This window comes from Takifugu flavidus, chromosome 6 (genome assembly GCF_003711565.1).
Source record: "Takifugu flavidus isolate HTHZ2018 chromosome 6, ASM371156v2, whole genome shotgun sequence".
NCBI classification, from domain to species: domain Eukaryota; kingdom Metazoa; phylum Chordata; class Actinopteri; order Tetraodontiformes; family Tetraodontidae; genus Takifugu; species Takifugu flavidus.
In genome coordinates this window covers 7381849-7406987 of record NC_079525.1, presented here as the reverse complement: position 1 = coordinate 7406987, position 25139 = coordinate 7381849, and the positions used below count along the sequence as shown (strand labels likewise).

Genomic DNA, 25139 nt, shown 5'->3' with positions numbered 1-25139 from the left:
GGTTCTTGATTTTTTTTTAACCTATGCACTTTGACAAAGTAATGTCTGGTTTTTATAACACAAAAATAAAAGCAGTCATATTTGTCACCTTTGAGACACACCGATCCTTCCTCTTTGTCTATTCTCTAAAATCTGTGTGGTGCTCATTGAACAGCTGAATGATCAGGGAGGCGTCTGTTTTGCTCCCACACGTCCCCACTTCACTGCAGCCATCTGACGTCGTCGCTTTAAACCTCCTGGTTCAGATGCTCTGTTTTATGTTGGTGACCTTTTCAACCACTTCCAGACTCTACTTTACTTATGACAGCATAAGAGCACAGGATTTAGTAGATCTGGCACACAAGCGTCCCTATTGAAAATGTGGTTTATTACCAGATGAGTATTCAGGGCATTATCATCATAATTAATGTGAATGTTAATTGAAGTTTCAGCGTAAATCTACTGAATGTAAAATGTTTAAAGGTCATGGAAGTTTTTTGGTTGTAGATCTCACCAATGAGCTTCAGTTTCATTGTGGGACTCCCCACCCCCCCATCATTTCTTCATTATTAACAGTCAGCTAAGGAGCTGACTATCCTCTCTTCCAAATTCTGTGAGTATATGTGTTTGGTTTCCTTGTGTCTTTAAACATGAGCAAACTGTACAGATAACAAAACTCATTTATTTAGAAAACAGCACAAAATGAATGTCTGATGGCTGGTCAGAATTCAGAGGAAATGCAGTCAGGCTTCACATCTGGGTTTGCAGGTAGTGCTCATAATTGGCTCGAAGCACAAACTCAAAATAAGGTTTGGACTTCAAACTGCTTAACTCGTCCAGATTGAGCAAATCTTTGACCTCTGGCAGGTACGTCTGCAGAGATACTCCTGAAGGAAAAAACCAAAATAGTGCATTTAATTCAATTTAATGATTAATTGGCATTTGAGCTTTCCTTCTGTGTCTTTATACACCAAATGAAGCTCAGGTAACATTTCTCACCTTCCTGCATGAGTTTGAGGAGTATCTTGACAAAGATGCTGTCCTTGGCGGCTTCCAGTGGGTCATCTGTTCCGTCAGCCGTGGACCAGCTGGGTAAACAAAGAGAACGAAAATAACCAGTCCGCACAAAGGATTGTCCTTCAATGCAGAGTGTGTTCTAAAACACAAAAGGTTCCTACTCGTCTCTCCTGAGCGCTTTGCCAAAAATCTCACACTTTAATGTTTCTGTGTCCACGGCATCATCCTGCAACGGAAAACTGGTGTTGAAAACACTGAACCAAAACTCAAGAGACGCTCTTCTGATATCCAGAAGTCACCTCATTGATGTACTCCAGTAGGTCCAGGGCCTTCTTAAAGTCGTACTCGTTGGCTCGTCTGTTGTCATCACAGATGTACAGCTGTAAAGAGAAATGCAGTCGAGGTTTGAGAAGAGACTCTTCCGGTCACAGTTGGCAATTTTTGCATTCGGGTGTTATTTTAGTAACGGAAATAGCTCCCTGTGCTGCCATCTATGCGTGAAATGTGGCCATTGTTTACCTGGATGAGGTTATGAGCGCTGAGCACAGGCATGGTGTCGGGGTTCTGCTGCTTCTCCTCCAGCAGCTGTTGAGGCAGTGTCTCCTGATGCAGCAGGAAGCGCTCCTGCTCAACAATGTCTGAATGGACAGAAAAACTTGTTTCAATGATTAAAACTTCTGCATGTGTACCAAATTTAGGGCAAGAAAATATGCCTCCCCCCAAAAAAGAGAGAGCTTTTACCGTCAACCTGCTTGCCGAGTTCCTCCTCCTGTAGGTCAGATGCAAGCAGAGTCAACTTACTGAGCCCCAGCAGAGTCTTCTTCTTCACAAAGTAACGCATCTCCATGTTGGCTTGGTTTTGGAGTGTCCTGTGAGCCTGCAGAGATTAAAAAAATGTCAACATGAACATTTAAATATTACCCATTAGCCCCCGTCAGCTAAATAATAAAATAAATAAATTCATCCGCTGCTCATGAAATGTCTTCTCGGAATTGTCATTTGTCAAAGTGTGTGTGTGTGGGCGCTCCGTACACTCAAGTAATCGTGGACGTGGATGTGGTGCAGCCAGCTCAGGTGCTGGTGAGACTGCAGGAAGCTGGCGAGCTGATGATGCTGAGTGGCAGGCTGGGACAACAGCTTCCCCCTCTTCCCCTTCTCCATGTACCAGCGGAAAAGGAAGTCGGCAAAGTTCTGTACACAGTTCGCACACAGTTAATTTATGATCATTTTCACTTAATTATTTGTAACTTTTTAAAAACTACCGATAGGTTTATCAATTAGTTTACAATGAACCCGCTGGGACTTGTAAAATACTGGGTCACTAATGTGGGTTACCTGGTCTGCAAACTTGGCCATATAGTGCTGCAGGCGGCTCTGGTTGTTGGTTTGTTCACACATCTGAACGAGGATGTCAAAGTCACAGTATTTCTCAGCCAGCGCTGCAACCCACTGATACTGACCCAGATCCACTGGGAAAAGAGGATAAAACAACAGAGTTCAAGTGAAAACTCTTCTTTCATTCAATCTTTTGATTTGAAAACACTTACAAAGCGGGGCCAGCAGCTCAGAGCGCCGCTGGCTGTACTCCATCTCCAGGCTGTTGTAGCGCTCCTGTTGCTGCTGCAGGGAGGTGAGCTGCGCCACGTAGCCACTGAAGTAGAGGTCCAACAAAGCCACCAATTGTTCACACAGAGTGCTGCGAAGCTCAGAATCGGCATGTGGGTACACAGAACGTAGGACGAGCTCATGCTGGCGGAAAATGACAGTTCGGACCCCGCCAACATTCCCTGAGGCTGGAGAAACCAAGATCAAAAGAGAGAACACACCAGGTAATAGGCATCCAGAGGGAGCTGATTTTCACAAAACACCACAGATTCTAAATCTGTCACATTTATCCCCAACAAGAGAACGTTAATGAGAGACGGATGAGTGAGTGTTACCTGTCCATGGGATGTACTCGGGCTCTGCGGTAACATTTTCTGCAGGTCGGTAAATGGACGCCTTGGTTTCCCTGTACTGTACAGCAGCTTGAAGAACATCCTACACAGAAAAAAGTTAGAAACTGTCAGTGCTGTGGTCCATCACAAAAATCTTCTCATTGTTAACAAACCAATATCAGCCCTCTACCTTAATGATGTTGTTGACCGTCAGAACCACTTCAGCCCACTGCACAGAGTCAACAGGGTTCTCCTTCAGCGTCCGTTCTTCTTCATCCAGCAGACAGTCAAACACAGAGGAAATCTGAGACACCTGAGAGAGAGAGAGAGAGCTTGATATACCACCACTCTGTGGCACTACACTTCAACACAGTTAGGCACAAACCTCTCTGAAGAATACATCAGCAGCAGTGAGACTGACTGGCACAACAGCGGCATTCCTCTGCAGAGCAACACCGATGGCCCTGTTCACCAGTTCAGGGTGTTTGCTGTGGTGGTTTTTCAGCACCATGGCAGCTTGTAGCTTCTCAGCGTGTTCACACAGCAGCAGACGTGTTGCCATTGAGGATGAGCGTACCGTCACCTGTCTGAGTCGGTCCAACAGACCCACCTGTTGGGGGAGGATCAGAACTGCAGATCAACCCACCAAAGAAGTCCCATTTCCCCCCTGATATCATATACCATAACTGGTGGAGGGGTCACATGATTTAGGAGCTGCATCTGCCATAATATATCAGCATAAGACCAGCTGTAACTAGGTGTGTACCTGGTGGAGGAAGTCCATAAAGCAGCCGTGGGCCTTCATTTTATCCTCAAGCTGGTGGAGGATGATGAGGGAGGTGAGAGGAAACCCGGTGCTCTCTAGTAGTACAAAAACACTTGAATGAAGAGAACCTACTGAAGGTACAAAACCGTTCAGATGTGGTGCTTAAAGGCTTCATTGATATTACATATGAGTGGATATTAAGAGAATAGTTGCATCACCCCAAATATTTGCAATCATGTCTTGGGCGAGGTTTTCAAATAGAACTTTTTACTTCTGTTCTCTGAACACACTCAATATACATTTGCTCACCATCAGGAACAGACTCCGCCCAGCGTGGGTCAGATGCTGGATAGTCATCCACCAAATCCAGGTTGATCTGGGTGACCACGCTATCGAGTTCAGATCCCTCCTCACCATCAGCAGGGAAAAGCTCGTCTGTGACTGTTTGAGCTCCAACCAGATCATTACTGACAAAAGATCACATTTCACTTACTAACTGGGATATCTCCAGAATAAGGTCAAGGAATGAAGAACAGAACATGAAAGTAAAAACAGAATTACTGATGAATGTGTTATTTAAACAACTTTTAATAGGTTTTAATTAAGTCATTCATTTTTTACACAGACTTGGCAGTTGTTTATGGGCTTACCGACAGAACTGCAGGAAAGCCGCCTTGAGAAGTTTAGTTTTGTCCTCTTGAGCTACTGGTTCAGACCTGATAGGAGTTTCCATGGCTGAAACCTTAAAACAAGAAACACTCTTTAAACAATTCCTTCCTGCATGCTCTTCTGCCTTTTAGAAATCTACCTCTGGAGCTGCAGTCAGTGAGGAGCACAGAGAGCCTTCCATCGTCTCTGGCAGAATGGAGACACTCTCTCGGGGCACCACCACCACCAGACCACTGGTCTGGGAGAAAAACACTGGCAGGTTGGCACAGCAGCCACCTCCATGCACAGCATCACCTGTACAGATGGAAAACATCAGTTCACACAAGTTCTAACCACAGCACAACATAATTTGTAGAATGAAACATTTCCTGAAAAAAAAATTGACAGGACTTGCTAAATTCTCATGATTTCCTCCTCACCAGGTGAGCTAAAACTGATCTTCTCATCAGGCACTACTAATCTACCCATCCCTGTAGAACAAGCATACACCAGCTCATCATTATACAGGAAGGCGCAGCAGCCAGGGGATCGGGGCAGCACCAGCCGAGTGGCCAGAAGGGCTTCCTCACTCTGAAATAAAAGGTGTGCAAAGCTGCTGAATATTGGGAGATACAGGGAGAAATATTTAAATGCAACAATAAAAATACAGCTCCGATCCATCAGCATAAATAAAGAGACACCTTTTAAATTCATGGATCAGAAGCAGAAGAAAGCATAAGAATCATGTTGAGCCTTTAACAGAGGAACTGCAGGTGAATAAGGAGTATGAACTAACCTGGAAGGGGAGCCTGTACTTGGTGACCTCCACGTTAAACTGGTCAGAGATGGCGGCTCCGCTGTCCTGCAGCGTGACCAGACAGAAGTAAGCCAGACAGGGAGTGTCTGATGGATGCCAAGCTGCCGCTAACACCACCAGACCGGCCCTGAACACAGGCAGCACACTCAATACACACTTTTACAGACTTCAGGTAGCATTATATGAAATTTGAAGTTGTTGAAATTGAAGTGATGCATGGAGCACATTTTAGAAATAATAATAATAAAAAACAACCTTAAGGAATAATTAATCATCAAAGTTCTACACGGACTAGTTTTATTATCTATTAGCATTTTAAAGCAAACATTGTCGACAAAATTATAACTGATTCTGTGTGCATTCAGGAGTTGTGCCTGATTCTATATACGAGCGCAGGTGAAATATGCACCTGGTGCTATTTTATGAAATTGATGGGCAATTTTATCATAGTGAGATATGTAAAAAATATTTATAACATATAAAGGCCAAAAGCTGTAACCAGTGTGGCTTTCCACATGGCTTGTGGAAACTGTGCATTCCTTAACTAGCATGGCTCCAGGACAAGTCACACTTACTGGCCGAGCTTAAGATCCAAGTACGTCACGTTGGCCCCTTCCTTCATCTCCTCATAGTTGCTCTCTGAACCCTGTTAGCACATGAACGCTGACAAATTATCACGTGCAAATGGTAAAAGGCTTGTAGCCCCAAAACACTGAACTGGTCAGTTGATGGTGGAATTGACATCTTCAGCATGTTTGCACTGACCCAAATGGCATCGATGATGCTCTCTGTGAGCACTTTTTGGACATCCCAGCTGAGGATCTGGTGCTCATAACTGTCATCCACCTCCCATTTATTCAGCCTGGAGTTGGTCAATGTATAGAGGCAACTGGCTCCACCTACCCACAGCATGCTGTGGAGCTGTGGCAGTAAATGAAAGTAAACCAGAGACAACATAGCTGTACTAGAAACAACAGCCAACTAAATGCTAACACACGAGCAAAAACAACCATGATAACAAATCTTCTCCGCTCTTCTCATGACTCACTGCATCATTGACGGGAGGGGAGAGGATGCCAAACAGGCTGGACACCCGGCGTCCAATTCCAGAGAGCATTCCCTGACCCTGCATCAAGGCTCGGTACTGAAGCTTCCCAGAAGCATCTGGACTCACTCTAAGGAGTTGATTTTTGATGGAGGACAAGACAAAGCTCCCACCCTGAGAAGAATTGAATGAAAAGATATTTTGAAATCAGACTTTGAACTAAAAAAAACCCAGCTGGGTAGAGAGAGAGGAGAGGGGGGAGGACAGGTAGAGGATAGAATGGAGAGGAGAGGAGAGAATGGAGAGGAGAGGAGAGGAGAGGAGAGGAGAGAGAGGAGAGGAGAGAGAGGAGAGGAGAGGAGAGAGAGGAGAGGAGAGGCACAGAAACACATACAAAAATACACTATTTATGCAAGCCGTTGGCCGAGTGGGTCAGTGGGGCCGGAGGTCCAAAATAAATCTAGTTAGTTATGTCTGTTAATGCAAGAGCAAATTATCTCGCCACATTGGAAGGGCTAAAATAAAAGTACTTACTGTAACAGCAACAACATAGTTGCAGAGATCTCCCAGGTCCACCTCAGTATCTGTGTAGTTCCCCTCCTGGGCTAGGGTGGGCCACCAACGCAATGTTCCCTCTGCAGCCACTGCCAGGATAGAGACAGACTGAACGCTGGCTGTTTCCAGAGGTGCCGCAGAAGTCACATCAACAAGGTCAGCAGTGTAGCTGTATTCGCTTGTGGGCAACTGCAACTCTTTACACACCGACAACTGCAAAGAAAAAGGTCACAGAATTTAAGCCCTTTAAAAATGCACAGCGGGAGCTAGTAAGAGTTTAAAACACTTGCTTTAATAGGACATTATCAAGTAGAGACGTGAGAAAATATTGGTTACTTTCCAGGACAAGCAATTCAAAACCTGAGAATTTTATTGTTGGCACCTATCTTAAAGAACAACTGAAGGAATTTTTAAATCTTGCACAGGGTTCTTTGAATATGACCGAGTTGTTTTTCATGGATCCTGGTACCATACCTTGGCCACTGCAGTTTGGCAGATTTTCCAGATGATCAGCCTCTCTCCACACACCATCCAAGCCCAGCCGCTCTCATTTACCTTCACTGATATCTGTTCATCAGCTAGACACACAAAGCCAAAATGCAAAAAAAGGAGTTAAGAACTGTGGAAAGAGAAGATTAATGGGTAGATTATTGTGGCTGCATTTATTAAAATGTTACTATATTGGCCAAGAACGTGTTACAGTAAATATAAAACATGCCATCTCCCAATTTGAGTATACACTACAAACAACAGAAGCAGGATGTGTAATTTACAATTCCAAATCTCCCAGAAACTTAGGTTTTCTTACCATTGGCCATCGTCAGCGCCTCCATGACTTTGACAGGTAGCGAAGAACCGAAGGTTTGCACATCGTAGTTGAATGTTTCTGCAGCCGCATGACTCGGGACTCTGGTCGGTGTGGATCTGGTGGAGACAAACTATGTCAACTAAATCTAGCCTGTTAGTTAATTTACATAGAAATAACAATACTAAAACAGAAACCTCAGAGTAGACGTCATAAAACGTCACAATCACAGTAGAAAACAAAATAAGTGGATGGGACAATGGTGATGCGTTATATGATGGACGTTATTCCACTGTTGCTCCTGAAGGAACCACCAACAACTACCGTCCCCCTTCAGCGACACTTTTGCCTCACCTCGCTGACGTCCTGCGCGGGGAGAACAGCATACTGTTGGACGTTGCCGACACGCTCTTCCTCCCCGTGGTTCTGCCCTGTCTGCGGCCGGATCCCGGCGCGGTGCGGGGGCTGAACATGCCTGTTATGTCAGTCTGAACAGCCCAACAGTCGTGAATTATATTTAATTTTACGGCGTAAAGTGGAGAGAAACAACAGACTTCTCTAAAGACTCCTCTCAAAACGGCGCGCGATGCTGTCGCGCGAAATATACGTCATCATTATGTTACGCATAGTTGTTTTAAGTCTGCAATTGTATTTCCTTCGTTTTCTTGTTCTTTTTAGATCACCTTAATAGGTGCACATCACTGCAGTGTCCAATGAATTTATCATTTATATTTATGAGAGGTTTTCGGCTTCGCACTACTGTTTTGCTGCCTTAATCCAATCAAGGCAATGGTAGTCGATCATCGATAGGTCTAGCCACATGATGATAATAATTGCAATCCAGGCTTTGGAGCAGATTTCCGATAGGTGCTACCCATCAAAGATGAAAGCAGCGAGTTAGCCTAGCTAATCCTAGCATGATCTGATGGAGTCCGACCGGTAGGCGGAAAACATGATGGAGCGGTAGCGACAGATAGCCTCCTAGCTTCAACTGGAAACTGCGCTACATTGAAAACTCATGATATAGCATCAGGTTACTGAAGAAGACATAACAGCACGATATGCAGTGAGTAGCGACCCGCAGCCTTTGGTGCTGCCGTACCGGTGCAGTCCCGCTTAAAGCTTCGAATCGCCAGGCCCATTACACATAGCGTCCTAGCTGGTTAGCTCTTCCCAGGTATCATTATCTCTAATTGAAAACCCGCTGGCTTTGTAGATGGTTCATGACTAGTTGGGCATTGAACCACACTTTGTTATTAGTTTCAAACGAAGTATTCACTTGCAGTGCCATAAAAGACAGCTTCCTTGAACTCGAAGCATGATTATTAGCTCGCGCCTTTGCTAGTTAATTAGCTCATTTGAAGATTATGTATGGGAGCGCGTAACTTCATAAAGTCGAGCAAAAAGAGGTAAAGCAATTGAAACCACGTGTGCTGTCTTTTAATTTTGACTGGGATGTAAACTAGTTTAGGCGAGCTTGCGATAAGTACCGTAGTCAGGTAATGCGTGTTGTCCTGAAAACGTTGCAGGTGAGTGATTCGAGTCTTGGGTGTTCACAGGTCATGAAGCGGGTTCGCACTGAGCAGATCCAGTTTGCTGTGACTCAGTTCCTGAAGCGGAGGCAGTATGTGGACACTGAGAGTTCCTTGAAGGGAGGCAAGCTGTTTCAGTCTGCTGAAGAGATGGCTGCCAGCCTCACAGGTGACCAAACAGACAAGATCCACATGATTCACTCATGGGAAATAATGTACCTGTTGGTGCCTGAAATAATACATACTCCTGTCACAGCTTGGCATTCTTAAACATTATGATGCAGTATTAAACATTTTATGTTGCTTATAGCCACTGTTGCACTGTATTCAGCTCACACTTGTGTTTTTCTGGCTCTCTGAGCAGTTCAGACGGAGTCTGGTTGTGCCAACATCGTCACTGCGGCGCCCTGTCAGTCTGACCCTCAGCAGTATGAGGCTCAGTACTCACGACTTTGCTCCTTTCTCTCAGGTATCTTAGTAACATTGTTGCTGTAGCTACATTTATTCAGAAATGCTCAATGTGCCAAAAATGAAAGATGTATTTATTACAATATGATTACTTTTCTGCATTTCAGAAACTGAAATCTCATGGGCGAAAGAGGTGAGCAGCATTCTCTACCCACTGTTTGTCTACCTCCACCTGGACATGGTGCTGTGTGGCCTTAAGGGAGCAGTAGATGGATTTTACAGTCGTTTCCACGGAGTTTTTGTTCAGGACAGCGAACAGCGTGCGACTATAGAACAGCTTCGCCATGTTCTCACCGCCCAGGACATTGCAGCCAACCCCAAGCTGAGTGCTTTCCTGGAGCACAAGTATGTGGTTCATATGACTGAGCCAGCCTACAGCTACCTGCTGCGTTATCTACAGAGTGAAGACAACAGCACTGTCTGCAGGGCTCTCAGCACACACTTACATGTGGAGGTCACTGCCTCCAGACGAACAGACTACCAGCTGTATGGAAGTACTTACGGAGTAACTCCTGCAGGAAACTCCACCTCCTCTTGGGTAGGAGTAGATGGAGCAGAGGGTGGGGAGGGGGTAGAGGTCCCAGCAGGGATTCCGCAAAGTGAAGCAGCACTTGATGCTCTGCAGGACTGCATCAAGAAGGTCCGTGAAGGCCCACCGACCCTCACAACCGTGTGTTTTTATGCTTTCCACCACACGGAGCAAATGCTAAACACTGCTGAGGTTTCAGCTGACAGCCGGCTGTTGGCCGCCGGCTTTGATAGCTCTACAGTGAAGCTGTGGAGTCTGAGAGCCAGGAAACTCAAAGCCAAACCTCATCAGTCTGACGTATCGCACATCCACCTGGCCTGCGACGTCCTGGAGGAGGTAATTGCAATCTTAAAAGGATCGTATAGCTAAGAATTCTATTCACGAGTGTAACAGTAACAGATTAGAAATAAAAGATTTCAAGGTGATTAAAATTAATTTTGACTTTGAACTGTACTCTACGTCTTAGGGGGATGAAGAGGACGATTATGGCAGTGAGATAAAGACGATGCGAGGTCACAGTGGCCCAGTGTTTCGCACTGCCTTCCTGACGGACAGCTCTGGCCTACTGTCTTGCTCTGAGGACACGACCATCCGTTACTGGGACCTGGGCAGCTTCACCAACACTGTGCTCTACCAAGGCCACACCTACCCGGTATGGGATGTGGATGTCAGCCCTTGCAGCCTTTACTTTGCCAGCGCCTCCCATGACCGTACTGCCCGCCTCTGGACATTCTCCCGCACTTACCCACTTCGCATTTATGCTGGGCATCTTGCAGATGTTGACTGTGTCAAATTCCACCCTAATTCCAATTATCTGGCTACCGGCTCTACCGATAAGACTGTTCGACTGTGGAGCACCCAGCAGGGGGCCTCTGTTCGGCTGTTTACTGGACACCGTGGCCCGGTGCTGTCGCTTGCTTTCTCACCCAATGGGAAATATCTGGCTTCAGCTGGTGAGGACCAGAGGGTAAAGCTCTGGGATTTGGCCACAGGAACATTGTTCAAAGACTTGCGGGGTCACACCGACAGTGTCACCAGCTTGTCTTTCAGCCCTGACAGCAGCCTAGTGGCATCTTCCTCTATGGACAACTCAGTCAGGGTGTGGGACATCTGGAACTCCCATGGTGGGACGTCAGCTGACGGGTCATCCAGTGAGCTGGTGGGACTGTACACTGGGAACACCAGTAATGTGCTGAATGTCCAGTTCATGGCCTGCAACCTGTTGCTGGTGACGGGAACAGCACAAGAAAAGGTGGAGCAGTAACCACAATGACCCAGTTTTTGTGTTGACGCGTCGGGTTGTTTGTCTTCTTTGGTTTTGGGTCTGATTTTTTATTTTTTTTTCCTCAATGGGGGTTTGCATCACCATTTTAGGAACGAGACTCAGTTGTCTATTTCCAAACTGTTGCTACTTTCAGTATTAAAACAGTTCTTCAGTTTCATTTTTGCTGGTGGTTCTAAAATTCTGCTACAAATTTGGACAGAAGCCTTATTTTTCATTGTAATGTGGAAAAATTCAGATTTTAAAGGAACAACATGTTTTAGGCACATGGAGGGTATGAATGTTGAAGAAGTGGACAGATGCTGGAATCCGCGTGAAATACAGCAAGATGCTGCCAGTTGTTCAGCACAAAGATGGTCCAGGGTTTTGATCCTGTCTGTTGTTTAGCCAGTCCCATAGTCTAGAAACTAAATCAGGCACTGTCCCCTATGTCACAAATACTTCTATTGAGGTCAGGAAAACTAAAAATTTACTAACATGAAGATATTTCGGGAGTGTGATGAGGCGAAATTGGTGTCTTAAGAGAAAACACTTTGTGTTCTTGTCTGGTCAGTCTTTAGACAGGGCCTCCTGTGGTCCTGCAGTTTGCACCTTGAACCCAGGAGCGGCAGCACAACCACTCAAACACTTCAGTTCGCATAAAACTGCAGCCAAAGTTTAGATGCTGTTTTTTGCTAACTTTTAGCAAAAAATAAATATCTGATAAGTGTTAGAAAACTGCTTCTCATTCAGCTCAGATCTTCAGAAGAGGTCATCACTTAACAGTGGTCAGAACTGAAAACGTAACCATTCATATCACCTTTGAAAATTTTGATTTATTGTGTTTATTTTGTTTAGAATTTGATCAATTATTCGCAGCTACTTTTTTTGTTCTGGGCTCCTGTTAGCTGTATTACATTGTCTTTTGATGAAAGATTTTTGTTTGAGCAATATTAATTTCATTGAAACTATTAATCTTCCCCATTTCTATAGAGGTCATTCTGTAATCTGCTGGACAAACTCATGAGTAATGACAAGAAGCTGTCAGAATTTTTATGTGTAAGTTAGATTGCTGGGAGCTGTTTTCCTGGTCTGCGAGTATCAAGACCTGTGCAATGATTAAAAATGTGAATATCTTGTATTTTTGTAATATTTTGGCTACTAAGAGTTAACATCTAGGTTCAAAGGACAAAGATGCATAGAAATAATCTTCAAAAGTCAAAGTGCGATTCTGGTGTTTTTCAGTTGTTTTGATGCAAATTCAGCCAGAAAGTTGCCCTGTATGATTGAGCTCTCCCTGTAGCCCAAAGAATAAATAACAACATATTTGAGTCAATTCTCCTTTCTTTACTCTCTTCATCTCTTCCTTCTCTTCTTTTAAAAATATATATTTTCCATTTTTTACGGTTTCAAAGCTGGTATCCAATAGTTTCCACTCGCCAGCAACAGGGGGCGCTGTTGTGTCTTCCTCAGCTCTGCCCGGACGTTTCCTCCAAAGTTAAATCTACTTTTAAATTTTAGTGGTGTCTCTGGTTCTTCCACAGATGGATGATGGATTTTCTGTTCCTTTATTTTCACATTCCTATGCTGCTGCTATTAAATGTGCTGTTTGAACCCGTGACTTGTCCATCATGATAGCGGTTGAAGAGATCCGAGCATGACTGACAGACACACTTTTTCAAATGCACATTTATCTGGAGGTATGTGGGGAATGTTTGTGGTGCTAAAGCAGGAATGTGGTTGCTGGAGCTGCTGGGTGGGAGGAGGGAAGGACCGCTGCATGACAGGTATGAACACACCCCTGAGGTGGAGAGGAAGTGATCTGGTCCATGATGACATCCTGGATTAAGAGTGACCCAGTGCTCATCGACAGTGTCCACCATATCAAATTTGACAGCTGAACTGTTGCATGTATAGAAAATCTATATAAGATAAGTAGAATCTGAACTGCAAACCTGCCACTGACATCTACATATGCAAGCATCCATGCTGCATAATTATATAAATTCTGTAAAGCACGTAGAAACAATTTTGATTGTAACAGACGCTATATAAATAAAGATTGATTGATTGATTATATAACCCGCCAATCAAATGGAGTGTTTCTGGCAATGGCCCAACTGAGCAATTGTTATAGAAATATATTAATGATATGTGCCAGAATAATAGTTAATGTAAGTCATACTCAACAGCATATTTACATATTGTTTGTTGTGATTTAACCTTCAGGGCCACTGAAGGTCACTCCTTAAGAGCACAAGAAGGTTCCTCATTAGAAATGTTACTTATTATTTGGAAGTGAATTCTTACAGTTTCTTGTGGACCGAGCCCAAAGAGAGAGCGAGCGAGCCAGCAGGGACGAGTTTTCCTGCTGGAGGAGGACAAACCAGTTCGTGTCTGGATGAGGGTGTGTCAACCAACCGAACAGGCTTGTCCCCGCATCTGATACATAGCAGGTCCCTCACAAGTCACCTCACATCTCTTCTCCTTCACTCATCCACACGAAGAAGAAGAAGAAAGATGCCCCTCCAGTCCATGTTGTCCGGCAGGGGTTCTGGCTCCAGCAAGGCTGAGAACACGCAGTCGGATGGGAAATCCTTTGAGCAGCTGAGGCAGGAGTGTCTGCAGAAGGGCATCCTGTTTGAGGACCCAGATTTCCCTGCCACCGACTCCTCACTCTACTTTAGCCAAAGCGTTCCAGTGGCCATCGAGTGGAAGAGGCCCACGGTATGTACAGGCGCATGGGTGATGCTGCTTCGTTCAGAATGACATGGCACAAGTAGGTTAGACAATTTATCGTCTCATCAGTGTCGTCTGAGGAAACACTCTTCATCACCTTTGTGTTCTATTTATTCCAAATCACTAAAATTCAGAACTAAGATCTGGGGATGATGTGGCCTTAGAGAAACCTCCCTGTCTGGTAATCTTTAGTACACAAAGCCAGGACAGAAGGTGAAACTAATGTAATGAGTTTAATACTAACGATAATTACACGCTGCTCCGGCCAATAGTTGCCAAACCAGTTCTGGCTGGAAACCGTAAATAAAGTTCACCGAGACCGTCTGCAACTCTTCATCTGCTGCTGTCCTACTTGATACATACAGTGACACTTTTATTCACTCATTGCTGACCTGGAGAGTGTCGCCAAGACGACGCTTACCAATCATGGCACATTTCTGTTTCGGGCGTTCCTCTGGAGTAAATGCTTTGGCTGCCTGTCATTGTTGCATGTTTTGTGCTTCACTGGCTGCTACACAGGCCTGATTAATATGGCTGGAATGTGAACACACCTACACCAGGAATATGTGTCACCTTTCACCTCTCCTTTAAACCAGCCTGTTTTTTTCATTCATTTTCTCTGCTTCTGCCCTTCAGGAGATCTGCTCCAACCCAAAGTTCATCCTAGACGATGCAGACAGGACGGACATTTGCCAAGGACAGCTTGGTGAGATTACTCACATTCTGCAGGTTGTTTCCCATTGATTCCTCTCAAATGTTTAACTCTGTGTCTGTCACCAGGGGATTGCTGGCTCCTGGCAGCAATTGCGTCCTTGACGCTCAAGAAGGATGCCCTGACCCGTGTCCTTCCCCACGACCAGGAGTTTGACCACAGATATGCTGGAATCTTTCATTTCCAGGTATCATGTCGCCACACTGGCTGCGTTTTTTTAATTCATATTTGCTCGATTGATGAGAAGAGTCATGGGCCTAATTCCTCTGTTTGTGCTGCAGTTCTGGCAACACAATAAGTGGCTGGACATTGTTGTCGACGATCGTTTGCCCACAGTGAGAAATAACCTTATCATGCTTCACTCTGCCTCCAACAACGAGTTCTGGAGCGCCTTGCTGGAGAAAGCTTATGCCAAGTAAATACATTTACATCTTACTTCCTGAGTGGAGAACTACCCTCCACAGTAATTCTGTTCCCAGATGATTCCAGTGTAGCACTTGAGGCCACTGATCTTCTGATTATTTTAGGCTACATGGCAGCTACGAGTCCTTGAAAGGTGGCAGCACGCTCGAGGCCATGGAGGATTTTACCGGCGGTGTTGGGGAATTGTATGAAACCAAGAAATCTCCAGACAACCTGTTCTCCATCATGAAGAAGGCCCTGGACAGAGGCTCCATGATGGGATGTTCCATTGATGTAATACCAATAAAGCCGTAGCCCTGCTGTTATTAGGGGTATAGCCTCAGACATTCTGTTAAACCTCATTAGGTGGTTTTTTTTTGCAGATCACCAGCTCTGCAGAGTCTGAAGCCAAGCTCAACAATGGCCTGGTGAAGGGACACGCATACTCCATCACCGGTCTGGAGGAGGTATGCTGCAAACAGAGCATCACTGCTGGTGCTTTTTAAATGAATGGTGCTGGTGCTGCCTGGAAATCCTCCAGAAGAAGCTTTTAATACAGATTTGTGACGTTAAATTTACCCTCCACAGTGATCTTGTTGTTTCTGAACTCATTAGAGAAAAAGGGGCTGGAATAAAATAATAAAGGTTGTTTTCAATCTGATTTCAGGTGAATTACAGAGGTCGGACAGTTCAACTGATCCGGATAAGAAACCCCTGGGGTCAGGTGGAGTGGAATGGCCCTTGGAGTGACAAGTATGGTGGAATCCAGTCAAAAGTTCTGCTGTCCTAGCAGCTCTGACCTTTCTCCTCTCTCTACTCACCTCCTCTCCTGTTTATGTTCCTCCCTCTGCACTGTTAGTTGGTAGTTGCTACCAGGTAGTTTATGACTGGATGCTAGTATTTTAATTACATTGGTCTCAGTTGCACAGTGGCTTGACCGAGTCTCTGAATGTAAGGTTCTTTGGATGAATACATCTATAATAACAATTTTTTCTCCACCCCAGTTCCAGGGAATGGAGTTACATTGATGCAGCTGAAAAAAGACGCATCCTGCAAAATTCAACAGAAGATGGTGAATTCTGGTGAGACAAATAAGAATAATGACTCAAAGGCGACCAAACGATGGGATGGATGGACGGAATTAAATAAAGTGAATAATGTGGAGAAAGTCTGACGGGTGACCTTGTTGATTTTTTTTATCACTTCAGGATGGAGTTTGATGATTTCAAGGCCAACTATGACAGGGTGGAGCTCTGCAACATGACCCCTGACGCCCTGACGGAAAACACGAAGCGCCATTGGGAGGTCAATACGTTTGAGGGCAGCTGGATTCGTGGCTCGACTGCTGGAGGGTGCAGGAACTTCATCGGTGAGAACAGCTGATCTCTGTAGACCCGAGTTGCCCCCTTGTAGATATAATCTGTCATTCAGAGGACATTCTCATCCTCCTCTGCTTATCTGGCTCAGGTCATGATGGGAGAAGTGATGATAGAAGTGATTCTTAGGTTCCAAAGTGCCCTTTAATCTGGCTAAACCTTCCAACTGCAGACACATTTTGGACTAATCCTCAATTTAAGCTGAGGCTGGAGGATGCAGATGATGATGATGATGACGTGTGCAGCGTGGTCATCGCCCTGATGCAGAAAAACAGACGAAAGCTGAGGAAGGAGGGCCTGGACATGGAAACGATCGGCTTCGCTGTGTATGAGGTCAGAGAGGATCCAAATGTGCCTCATACAGGCTTTATAGTTTATGATCTACATTGTGACAGTGAGATGAACATCAGACAACTTTATGTTAAATTTGATTAAAAAGGTTTTATGTGTGTGTTAATGCTCTAATCTCATTTAATTCTAATCCTCCCTTTCTGTTATTTCCAATAAAATAAATGTTGCTGTTATTATCATCCAAGGCTCCGGAGAGTGAGGAACAAGCATCCAAAGACTTTTTCCGCTACCATGCTTCGAAAGCTCGCAGCAGGACCTACATCAACACGCGGGAGGTTTCAGAGCGCTTCACGCTGCCTCCTGGAGAGTACCTTCTGGTGCCAACCACCTTTCAGCCCCACCATGAGGCTGACTTCCTGGTCCGGATGTTCTCTGAGAAGAAGGCTGGAGCTCTGTGAGTGTCAGAGAGTCTGTATCAGAACATAGCTAAGTATCTCCTTCACTCATGTGAGCTTCTCCCCCACAGAGAGATGGGCAGTACCGTGGATGCAGACCTCCCTGAGGTAAGTCATTCTTCCGGGCACTGGGAACGCTTCAGCTCTGCTGGTACTGATGAGGTGTGTTTGCTCCCAGCCTCCTCCACCCAGCCTCCCTGAGGAGGAAACAGATGAGGAGAAGGGCCTGAGGAGGCTATTTGAGCAGCTGGCCGGTGAGGTAAGGCCAATCAACTGACCCCAAACCCCTTTTAAGACTCAATCACTTTTTTCACTTTAGCAGCATTTGTTGTGCCTGTCACACCAGCTTAGTAAGCACTCAACAGACATTTAATCTTTTATATGATGATGATGATGATGATGATGATGATGATGATGATATGATGATGATGATAATGATAATGATAATGATAATGATAATGATAATGAGAATAATAATAATAATAATAATAAACAGTTTTTTTTAAATTTAAACTGTAAATGTGTTTACAGGACCAGGCGATTTCTGTCAGGGAGCTCCAGCAGATGCTGAATGGCGTCCTTAGCAGGAGTGAGTCAGCCCCCTGTCAGAATAAACCAAATCCCCCGTCGATCCAATGTCAATTAAACCAGCAAATCATTTCATGTTTCACATCTACTAAATGTGTTTTTATCCTCAGGGAAAGAGATCAAGTTTGATGGTCTGACTCTCAGCACCTGCCACAGCATCATCAACCTGATGGACGTATCCTGACACATGCGCGTGCATGTGCGCATGACAGCTGCTCTGTTTTTGTCTTTACCATATTGGTTCACATGTTGCCCTTGACGATAAACCAGGTGGACAACACGGGAATGCTGGAGTTTCAGGAGTTCAAGGTCTTCTGGGAAAAGATGAAGAAGTGGATAGTATGTCTACATTTATGTCAATTCCTTAAAAACATCAACTACTAAACCATATAATAACAATAACAATAACGACAACAACAACAACAACAACAACAATAATAATGAAAACCATCATTAAAACACCAGGACCTTAATCTTTAAAACCACACATTATTATTATTGCAGGGATCTTTGTGATGCAGTGTACGGTGGGTGGCATCATCTGAATATTGATGTGAACTCTGTTTCAGATGCTCTTCTTGTCCTTTGACACTGATCGATCGGGGAAAATGTCCTCCTATGAGCTCCGTATTGCTCTCAAAGCTGCAGGTGAGAATCAGGCGCTGCTCTTAAAACCGGAACCTGGTTGGAGCTCCTTTGTTTATGGAACATTAACCCTGACTTTAGACACGTGCCATCATAACTGTTGTTTTCATAGACTTTGACACCAGACCGACAACGTTAGAATTGCATCTTTTTACATAAACAACTGATGATATGTGTATATTGCTGTGCTTCTTCACATGAAGGCATGCAGCTGAACAACAGCCTGCTGCAGCTGATTGGCCTGAGGTTTGCTGATGCCAACTATGATATCGACTTTGATGACTACCTGACCTGCATTGTCCGCCTGGAGAACATGTTCAGTACGTTGAAACTCAAAGATGCATAAATGTTAAACTACTGGGTGAAAAGAACTTGACCTGTCTGTGCCAACTGACACATTTTTTTCTCAGGGATTTTTAAAGCCATGGATACAAACAAGAGGGGACGCGTGCGAATGAATATAATGCAGGTAAGCGACAACTGCTGATGTGAATTCTGTAGTTTGATGTTTTGAGTGTCTGTTCATGTTCATCTTCATGTGTTATCGCCTGACAGTTCTTGATGTTGTCCATGAATGTCTGAGGAAATGCTGAGGGCAACCAGGAGCCATCAGAAGAACCAAACAGAGCAGCCCAACTCAGACTGCCAGGTGCTGAAATTAATGCCAAAATGATGAATATGAAAGTCTTTTTTGTCATCATTCTGATCAGTTTTGATGTATTGACTCAAATGGTAAAATTTGTGGATTTTTTTCTTCTGAGCAAAACATGGGTTGATTTATTTTTCTGCTTTCTGCATAACTGGAAATACATTTTGAATAAAAACATGAGCTTTGGTGTGATGAAAGTTTATTACTGTGATTTAAAATAATCCAAAACACAATAGCAGCACAGGAATTCTACAAAACAATTCCCTTCCATTCAAGATTCAAGATTCAAGATGTACTTTATTCATCCCCGTAGGGAAATTGAATTGTAGTAGCAGCCTAACGTGGATTAATATAACTGTAGACTAGGTTTTGTATTTACAAAGTATAGAAACAGAATAAATAAATACAAATAAGATTAGAACGTTATAAGCACACATACAGCATATAAAAAGTATTCGAGCCTCCAAAACATGGTGTCTGAATACTCCAGTTGTAAATGGAAAGAAAGAAAGTAAATCCAAATAGCAAAGAATGTAAACAAGTATAGCAAACACTACGAAAATTTAAAAAAGAACAATTAAGTGTAGGGAGCTGCTACTACTGGCTGCCGCCTGGGACAGCGCCATTTTGCAAAGAAGCGATGTTTATTGTTGTTGTTTTCTCAGTATGTAAATTGATTCAAGTTGGTGACAGGAAATTTACGTGAAACTTGTTCTAACAAAGGTCAAAAAGCCCAGGCAGGCAAACAGATTTGAATCACTAGGCTAAATAACCAAAGGTACAAAACTGGTAAAAACCACAAGCAACAACAACAAAAGGCCCCAAAGAAATCTGGAACTGAAATGAAGGGAAGGAGTGTATGAAGGGAAGTAAAAGGAGGAGGCAAAAACACCTAGGTGTGTGATGTTAGAATAACAAGAAGAGCCCCCCCCCCCCACACACACACACACACGCACACACACACACGCACACGGGCTTGACAAATGATCTGATTTTACAGCATTATTTTTAGCATGTAAAAAGTGTAAAATGATCAATAATATTCAATATTCATGGTAGGTGGGGGAATATGCCTGTATACTGATTTAAAAATGAAATGTCACAACTGATGAATAAATAACATAATGAATAAATTAGGATTTTATTTTAGAAATGAGTAATTCTCTACATGTGTTATCCCCCAAGTATAAATCTATGTTTTTTTGTGCCCCCTGTGTAAATCTATGTGTTTTATCTAGTCCAAACCATATATCACCCATTATCTACAAAAGAAGGCTAAAAGTGCTTAAAAACCACAAACCTGAAGGGAACATTTAATATATTTTACCAGCAGAGGGCAGTAAAGCACCAATTACGGTTACAACCCGCCACATTCAGAAAGAACGATTACAGTTGGACTCTACCAACAATAAATAACCTAAACAACGTTAAGTCACCGACACAACTTAATTGATACAATTTTGAATAGTTTTTAAATTTTTGTGCCTTCCTTTAAATTCTGCTTATTTAATGTTATCTAATATTAAAGATTACTAACACTGTGTCACCCCTCAGTATTCTCTTTAATGGTTCTTTCCAGTAATGGCTACGGCAGCATGTTAAAGGGAAAACCAACTTGGAAAAACAAAAACAACCACATTTTCGGGGTTTTATCGGTTGTATGCCGTAAATTCCATTATAATTTGAGATCCAACTACATTTAAACCGAGTTAGTTCCACAAAAACGTCAGCGATTCCGAAACAATATGGTAGGCACAAATTTTGAGGTTAAGCTAACTTTCTAAGATAGTAGCGGCTAATGTTGCTTCTTCCATTCAGTGTGACTTGATGAAACATAGTTTACATTCCGTAATCAGATAATTTACTCAATGTGGTTTGTGATGTTTTATTGTGCGCATTATAAACTCTTCCTTCAGAAAAAGGCTGAACATTTCATTCGTTACTCAGTTCAGAGAGGAAATGACAAATTCTCTCATGTCTGTGGTATTTAACACTGACATTACAGGTTTTTCCTGATGTGCTCCTATTATTAAACATGCCCATTGTCACTTACAGCCTCATCGAAAGAAGAAGTCCTTTATTGAGAAGAAGAAGGCCGTGACCTTCCACCTCGTCCACAGGAGTCAGAAGGACCCCCTAGCAGCAGATGAAAAAGCTCCTCAGCACGTTCTCTTGCCTGCCCCCACGGTACCGACCCTATCCAGCAGATATAGTTAGGCTTATCTTCTTCCGCCTAATCCCTGAGTCGCCAGTTCATCGCAGGGCCCTATATGAGCATTTGTGGGTTTGGGACCTTGCTCTGGGTATCTGAAGGTGTTTTGGAACACCAGAACACCTTCCACGTTTTGTCTGCCCTGGGGCTCAAACCAAGAACCCTCTGCTTCTCAGCCTAGTTCCTAACCAACTGAGCTATCACAATTCAATGTATTACAATAAAAAACTGTGAGTATTTTAAAATGATTTGTTTGCTCTTTATATTTAACTATCAGGTGGATACAGAGAAGCGACGCGAGGAGCAAAGGAACTTTGGCGTTTTCTTTGACGATGACTACGACTACTTGCAGCATCTGAAGGAATCGTCTGGCCCGATCCAGCTGGTGGCATCTGGGCCATCCCACAATGAAGAAGCTGAGGATGAGGAGGAAGACCACTCAGACATGGCCCTGCCTGTAAGTTTAATTTTTATGAAAAATTCAAAGCGTCCTATTTAGTTTCTCATTGAACATATAAATCTTAACAGTTTATGATAGGAAGATAGTTTGGGGGTTTGGGGCATTATTTCTGTGGAGGATGTAGCATCTATCTGAAGAGTTTCAAACACCAACTGTCTTCATCTCTGATGAGCAGGCGGCTTCCATCAATCTTCCGTCCTCTGTGTTCGCCTCAGAGTTTGAAGAAGAGGTTGGACTCCTGAACAAAGCTGCACCTATCTCAGGTGAGCAGCTCTTCTTTTCAAAGTGCTGCGTAATTGATCCAGATGGAAGGAATCTGGTTACAAAACATTTTTTATCTGACCAGTCTGAGACAATCGCTGCAGCTACATTTCAAGGAAAATGTTTGAAAGCTAGCTCTTTGTTGTGAAGCTAAAGTGTTATTTTAAGTCTTCACCCTCCTGAAATGTCTTTGTTGTTTGGTCTAACTTTCAGGACCGAGGTTAGACATGGATCCCGACATTGTGGCAGCTCTAGATGAAGACTTTGACTTCAACGACCCTGACAACATCCTGGAGGATGACTTCATGTTCAAAGCCAATAGTGTAACTGGAGCATGCATCAAGTAAGAAATGTCTATATTTTCATTTCCACCTCATTTTGGTGTAAAAAGTGACTCCCCGTCTCTTTGCTCACCTATTTTTTTTTTTAATTCAAGTACTTAGTGTTTACTTTCACATGTCTACATGCTTTTTTGTGTATATACACTAAGTGCTTTGTTACATGTGACAGTGGCGATGAAGATGATGATGAGTGGGAGGATACAGACGAGGAGGTCGAGTTTGACTCCGAGGGAGAGTTTTCCGGCGAGGAGGCCGCGGAGAATGACGGCAGTAGTCGGGAGTTTCTGTTCATGGATGAGGAGACGAAGAGTCGTTTCACAGAGTACTCACTAACCTCATCGGTGATGAGGAGGAACGAGCAGCTGTCGCTGCTGGACGACCGATTTGAGAAGGTGAACATTTGTTACGTCTTAGTCACCCAACACTTCTGTCTTTGTTCCTTTTTAAAAGTTTTTCTGTTGTTTCAGTTTTATGAACAGTTCGATGATGACGAGATTGGTGCGTTGGACAACACGGAGGTGGAAGGTTTCATCCAGCCGGACAGCTCGCGCCTGGATGAAATTATTAAAGACTACTTCATCCAGAAAGAGAAGGAGTGAGTGCGGTGCTTCCAAAGGCCCTTATGACCCAAACTGCTTTAACCGACCCAGCTGATTGAGTCTGTCCTGTTTTAGGGCTCTGAGACCAGATGATTTGGGTCCCAAAGAACTTCCTGTTTTGAAAGAGGAGGAAGATGAAGAGGAGGAGGAAGAGATGGAGACTGTGGTCCTGGTGGAGCCTGAGGAGAAGTGGGACTGTGAAACTATCATTAGTGAGTTTGAGAGTCTTGGAGAAATGGGTTTGTTTAGTTCTTTGCTGGAAGTCACCAAAAAGTGAATTTAAGGAAACACACTAGTTCAACAGAAAATTTACATCATTTTTAGATTTTTCTTTAATATTTCTGCCATAAAAACTAATCAGTGTTAACTTCAAAAGGGTTGCTTTGTGGCATGGTTTATTGCCTACTGTGGTTGTACATTGACTATTTTCTGCGTAATAAGTGCAACATGAGATCTCTATTCTGCTCAAAAGCACACTGGCCATAAAGTGTTTTGAAGACAAAGTTCAAGAGGTATCTGCTCCATCTGGAAAGTTGCTGTTGTAAATTCAGGCCTGTTGTAAACTGTGAAGAGCAGCGGGCATTTTATGTGTATCAGGTGTGAATATGAACAGTGTGAACTAGTTTGGTGTTTCTGCTTGGTTACAGGTACATATTCTAACATATACAACAGACCCAAAATCATTGAAGAACCACAAAAGGTATGAATTGTGCTCTGACGTAAAGGAATGGTCCCAATATAACATTTATCAAAGTTTCGATAACGATATCTCATGATGAATGCCTTTGGTGTCAGAAAGTGTCACTGGTTATTGCAGGTTGGAAGAACAGTTAAGATTTAGATCCTATTTAAAAAGTCAGACCAAATTAGAACTAGAAAGAATTCTGAATTAGGGTTTGATCCCTCTTTCCTTCCAGCCGAAGCAGATCCGTGTTTCTACAAAGACGGGCATCCCGTTGGATGTTCTCCCCACACGAGGTCTGACCGCCAAGCAAGCAGAGCGAATGTCCAGGATCAACGACTCGGACCTGCCTCGTGTCTCCACACAACCTCGTAATAAGGGAGAGAGCCAGGAGGAGCGAAAGGCCAGGAAACAGGTCGTGAAGGATGAACGCAAGGTGAGAAGCACACACTATTTAAACCTGGATATTTAACCAAATATTAAATATGAATTTGTAGATACACACACACACACATTCCGCTCGGTCCGTCTCACCTCTTCCTGTTTGCATCTCAGTGTTTTCTCCAGATCTTCTGATAGAACAGTCTGGATTCAACTACGGAGTCTGTTTGAAGATGTTATCTGTACTTTTTTTGCTTGTGAACAGGAGCGTCGGATGGAGAAGAAAGCAAACAAGGTGGCATTTAAGGAGGAGAAGGTCCGACAGGAAAAACAGATGCTGAACCTGAGAATGAACATTCAAGGTCTGAAGCTTTAGTGGGCCACTTTAGGCCTCACTGTTGGGTCCCGTCACTGGACCAACCCCAACCACAGGACTGCTGGGAGCTTCTGGCTTTGAAGCAGCTCTTATACAACAAAATCAAATTTTCCTGGAGGCTGTGTACTCGACTTACTCTTCTGCACCAGAAGGGATTGTTTTCACCTCAGCAAAAATTTAAAGAGTTGCAAAATTCACTATTTAACATGTTTAAATGTTTATTTGATTTCTGGCTCTGTGGAATTATAAATTGCCTTAAACCTTATTCATGTTATCCTTAAAAAAATGATCAAAAAATTGAGCATCTCACCATCTTTGTAATACAAAACGTCCTGTGATAAAGTTCAGGTGTCTCTACATAAAATCTTGTTTTATCATTCAAACAGTTTCACAACACCAGGAAACCCTGTGAGCTTGTTTGACAGGTCAGGTGGCTGAATACAGGTGTGGCAAACATTTTGCTGCCATGGCAGGAGTGGAAAGTCCAGAATAAGATTGTTATTAAAATCAAACCAGGAGGCGTCTCCCAGTAGCTGCTCGGGCTGTCACCTTAGACAAAGTGATATTCTTAGTAGTCACACACCCTGTGTGTGTATTCAATGTGTCACCAC

At 43.6% G+C, this 25139-nt stretch overlaps 4 protein-coding genes across 7 annotated transcripts; 3 read left to right on the top strand and 1 right to left on the bottom strand.

The window, feature by feature from the left end:
- Positions 1 to 641: 641 nt before the first annotated feature.
- On the bottom strand, positions 642 to 9197 carry nup133 (nucleoporin 133). The gene is made up of 26 exons (XM_057035839.1): positions 9060 to 9197; positions 7924 to 8057; positions 7573 to 7688; positions 7239 to 7342; positions 6744 to 6977; positions 6213 to 6383; positions 5930 to 6085; positions 5740 to 5810; positions 5144 to 5291; positions 4788 to 4938; positions 4508 to 4662; positions 4350 to 4441; positions 4009 to 4166; positions 3700 to 3794; positions 3319 to 3543; positions 3124 to 3246; positions 2937 to 3036; positions 2544 to 2789; positions 2332 to 2465; positions 2029 to 2187; positions 1738 to 1873; positions 1516 to 1634; positions 1296 to 1376; positions 1158 to 1222; positions 979 to 1067; positions 642 to 866 (listed from the first exon to the last, which is right to left on the bottom strand). Exons 2-26 carry the CDS (start codon positions 8040 to 8042, stop codon positions 730 to 732), a joined length of 3384 nt encoding a protein of 1127 aa, XP_056891819.1. The 5' UTR covers positions 8043 to 8057; positions 9060 to 9197; the 3' UTR covers positions 642 to 729.
- taf5l (TAF5-like RNA polymerase II, p300/CBP-associated factor (PCAF)-associated factor) lies at positions 8442 to 12690 on the top strand. 4 transcript variants are annotated; one of them, XM_057035970.1, is made up of 5 exons: positions 8442 to 8746; positions 9129 to 9270; positions 9466 to 9570; positions 9677 to 10434; positions 10565 to 12690. In XM_057035970.1, exons 2-5 carry the CDS (start codon positions 9132 to 9134, stop codon positions 11360 to 11362), a joined length of 1800 nt encoding a protein of 599 aa, XP_056891950.1. In that variant the 5' UTR covers positions 8442 to 8746; positions 9129 to 9131; the 3' UTR covers positions 11363 to 12690. The 4 variants fall into 4 exon arrangements, with proteins under 4 accessions (XP_056891950.1, XP_056891948.1, XP_056891951.1 ...); XM_057035968.1 differs by having other exon boundaries at positions 8444 to 8635; XM_057035971.1 differs by lacking the exon at positions 8442 to 8746 and adding an exon at positions 8755 to 8978.
- A 1087-nt stretch (positions 12691 to 13777) lies between these two features.
- Positions 13778 to 19403, top strand: capn9 (calpain 9). The gene is made up of 20 exons (XM_057035952.1): positions 13778 to 14086; positions 14735 to 14804; positions 14879 to 14997; positions 15092 to 15225; positions 15338 to 15506; positions 15596 to 15679; positions 15880 to 15965; positions 16217 to 16294; positions 16421 to 16581; positions 16761 to 16921; positions 17125 to 17333; positions 17406 to 17442; positions 17513 to 17593; positions 17866 to 17923; positions 18033 to 18097; positions 18193 to 18261; positions 18492 to 18570; positions 18771 to 18887; positions 18978 to 19036; positions 19123 to 19403. Exons 1-20 carry the CDS (start codon positions 13880 to 13882, stop codon positions 19147 to 19149), a joined length of 2070 nt encoding a protein of 689 aa, XP_056891932.1. The 5' UTR covers positions 13778 to 13879; the 3' UTR covers positions 19150 to 19403.
- A 1377-nt stretch (positions 19404 to 20780) lies between these two features.
- Positions 20781 to 24892, top strand: ltv1 (LTV1 ribosome biogenesis factor). Its single transcript, XM_057036032.1, has 11 exons — positions 20781 to 20964; positions 21272 to 21403; positions 21706 to 21885; positions 22064 to 22151; positions 22363 to 22492; positions 22660 to 22882; positions 22958 to 23085; positions 23165 to 23301; positions 23737 to 23789; positions 24007 to 24207; positions 24418 to 24892. Exons 1-11 carry the CDS (start codon positions 20962 to 20964, stop codon positions 24526 to 24528), a joined length of 1386 nt encoding a protein of 461 aa, XP_056892012.1. The 5' UTR covers positions 20781 to 20961; the 3' UTR covers positions 24529 to 24892.
- The last annotated feature ends 247 nt before the right edge of the window (positions 24893 to 25139 follow it).

Bases quoted from the DNA above. Each gene is read 5' to 3' on its own strand.
- nup133 (XM_057035839.1), bottom strand. From the start codon at position 8,042: ATGTTCAGCCCCCGCACCGCGCCGGGATCCGGCCGCAGACAGGGCAGA. The intron at 4,663-4,787 runs GTGAGGAGGAAA...CCATCTGTACAG, and splicing joins GATCAGTTTTAGCTCACCTG to GTGATGCTGTGCATGGAGGT. The intron at 1,874-2,028 runs GTACGGAGCGCC...TAATCTCTGCAG, and splicing joins ACGTCCACGATTACTTGAGT to GCTCACAGGACACTCCAAAA.
- taf5l (XM_057035967.1), top strand. From the start codon at position 9,072: ATGCGTGTTGTCCTGAAAACGTTGCAGGTGAGTGATTCGAGTCTTGGG. The intron at 9,271-9,465 runs GTGACCAAACAG...CTCTCTGAGCAG, and splicing joins GATGGCTGCCAGCCTCACAG to TTCAGACGGAGTCTGGTTGT. The intron at 9,571-9,676 runs GTATCTTAGTAA...TCTGCATTTCAG, and splicing joins ACTTTGCTCCTTTCTCTCAG to AAACTGAAATCTCATGGGCG.
- capn9 (XM_057035952.1), top strand. From the start codon at position 13,880: ATGCCCCTCCAGTCCATGTTGTCCGGCAGGGGTTCTGGCTCCAGCAAG. The intron at 14,998-15,091 runs GTATCATGTCGC...TTTGTGCTGCAG, and splicing joins CTGGAATCTTTCATTTCCAG to TTCTGGCAACACAATAAGTG. The intron at 15,226-15,337 runs GTAAATACATTT...TGATTATTTTAG, and splicing joins CTGGAGAAAGCTTATGCCAA to GCTACATGGCAGCTACGAGT.
- ltv1 (XM_057036032.1), top strand. The intron at 23,302-23,736 runs GTGAGTTTGAGA...GCTTGGTTACAG, and splicing joins GGACTGTGAAACTATCATTA to GTACATATTCTAACATATAC. The intron at 24,208-24,417 runs GTGAGAAGCACA...GCTTGTGAACAG, and splicing joins TCGTGAAGGATGAACGCAAG to GAGCGTCGGATGGAGAAGAA.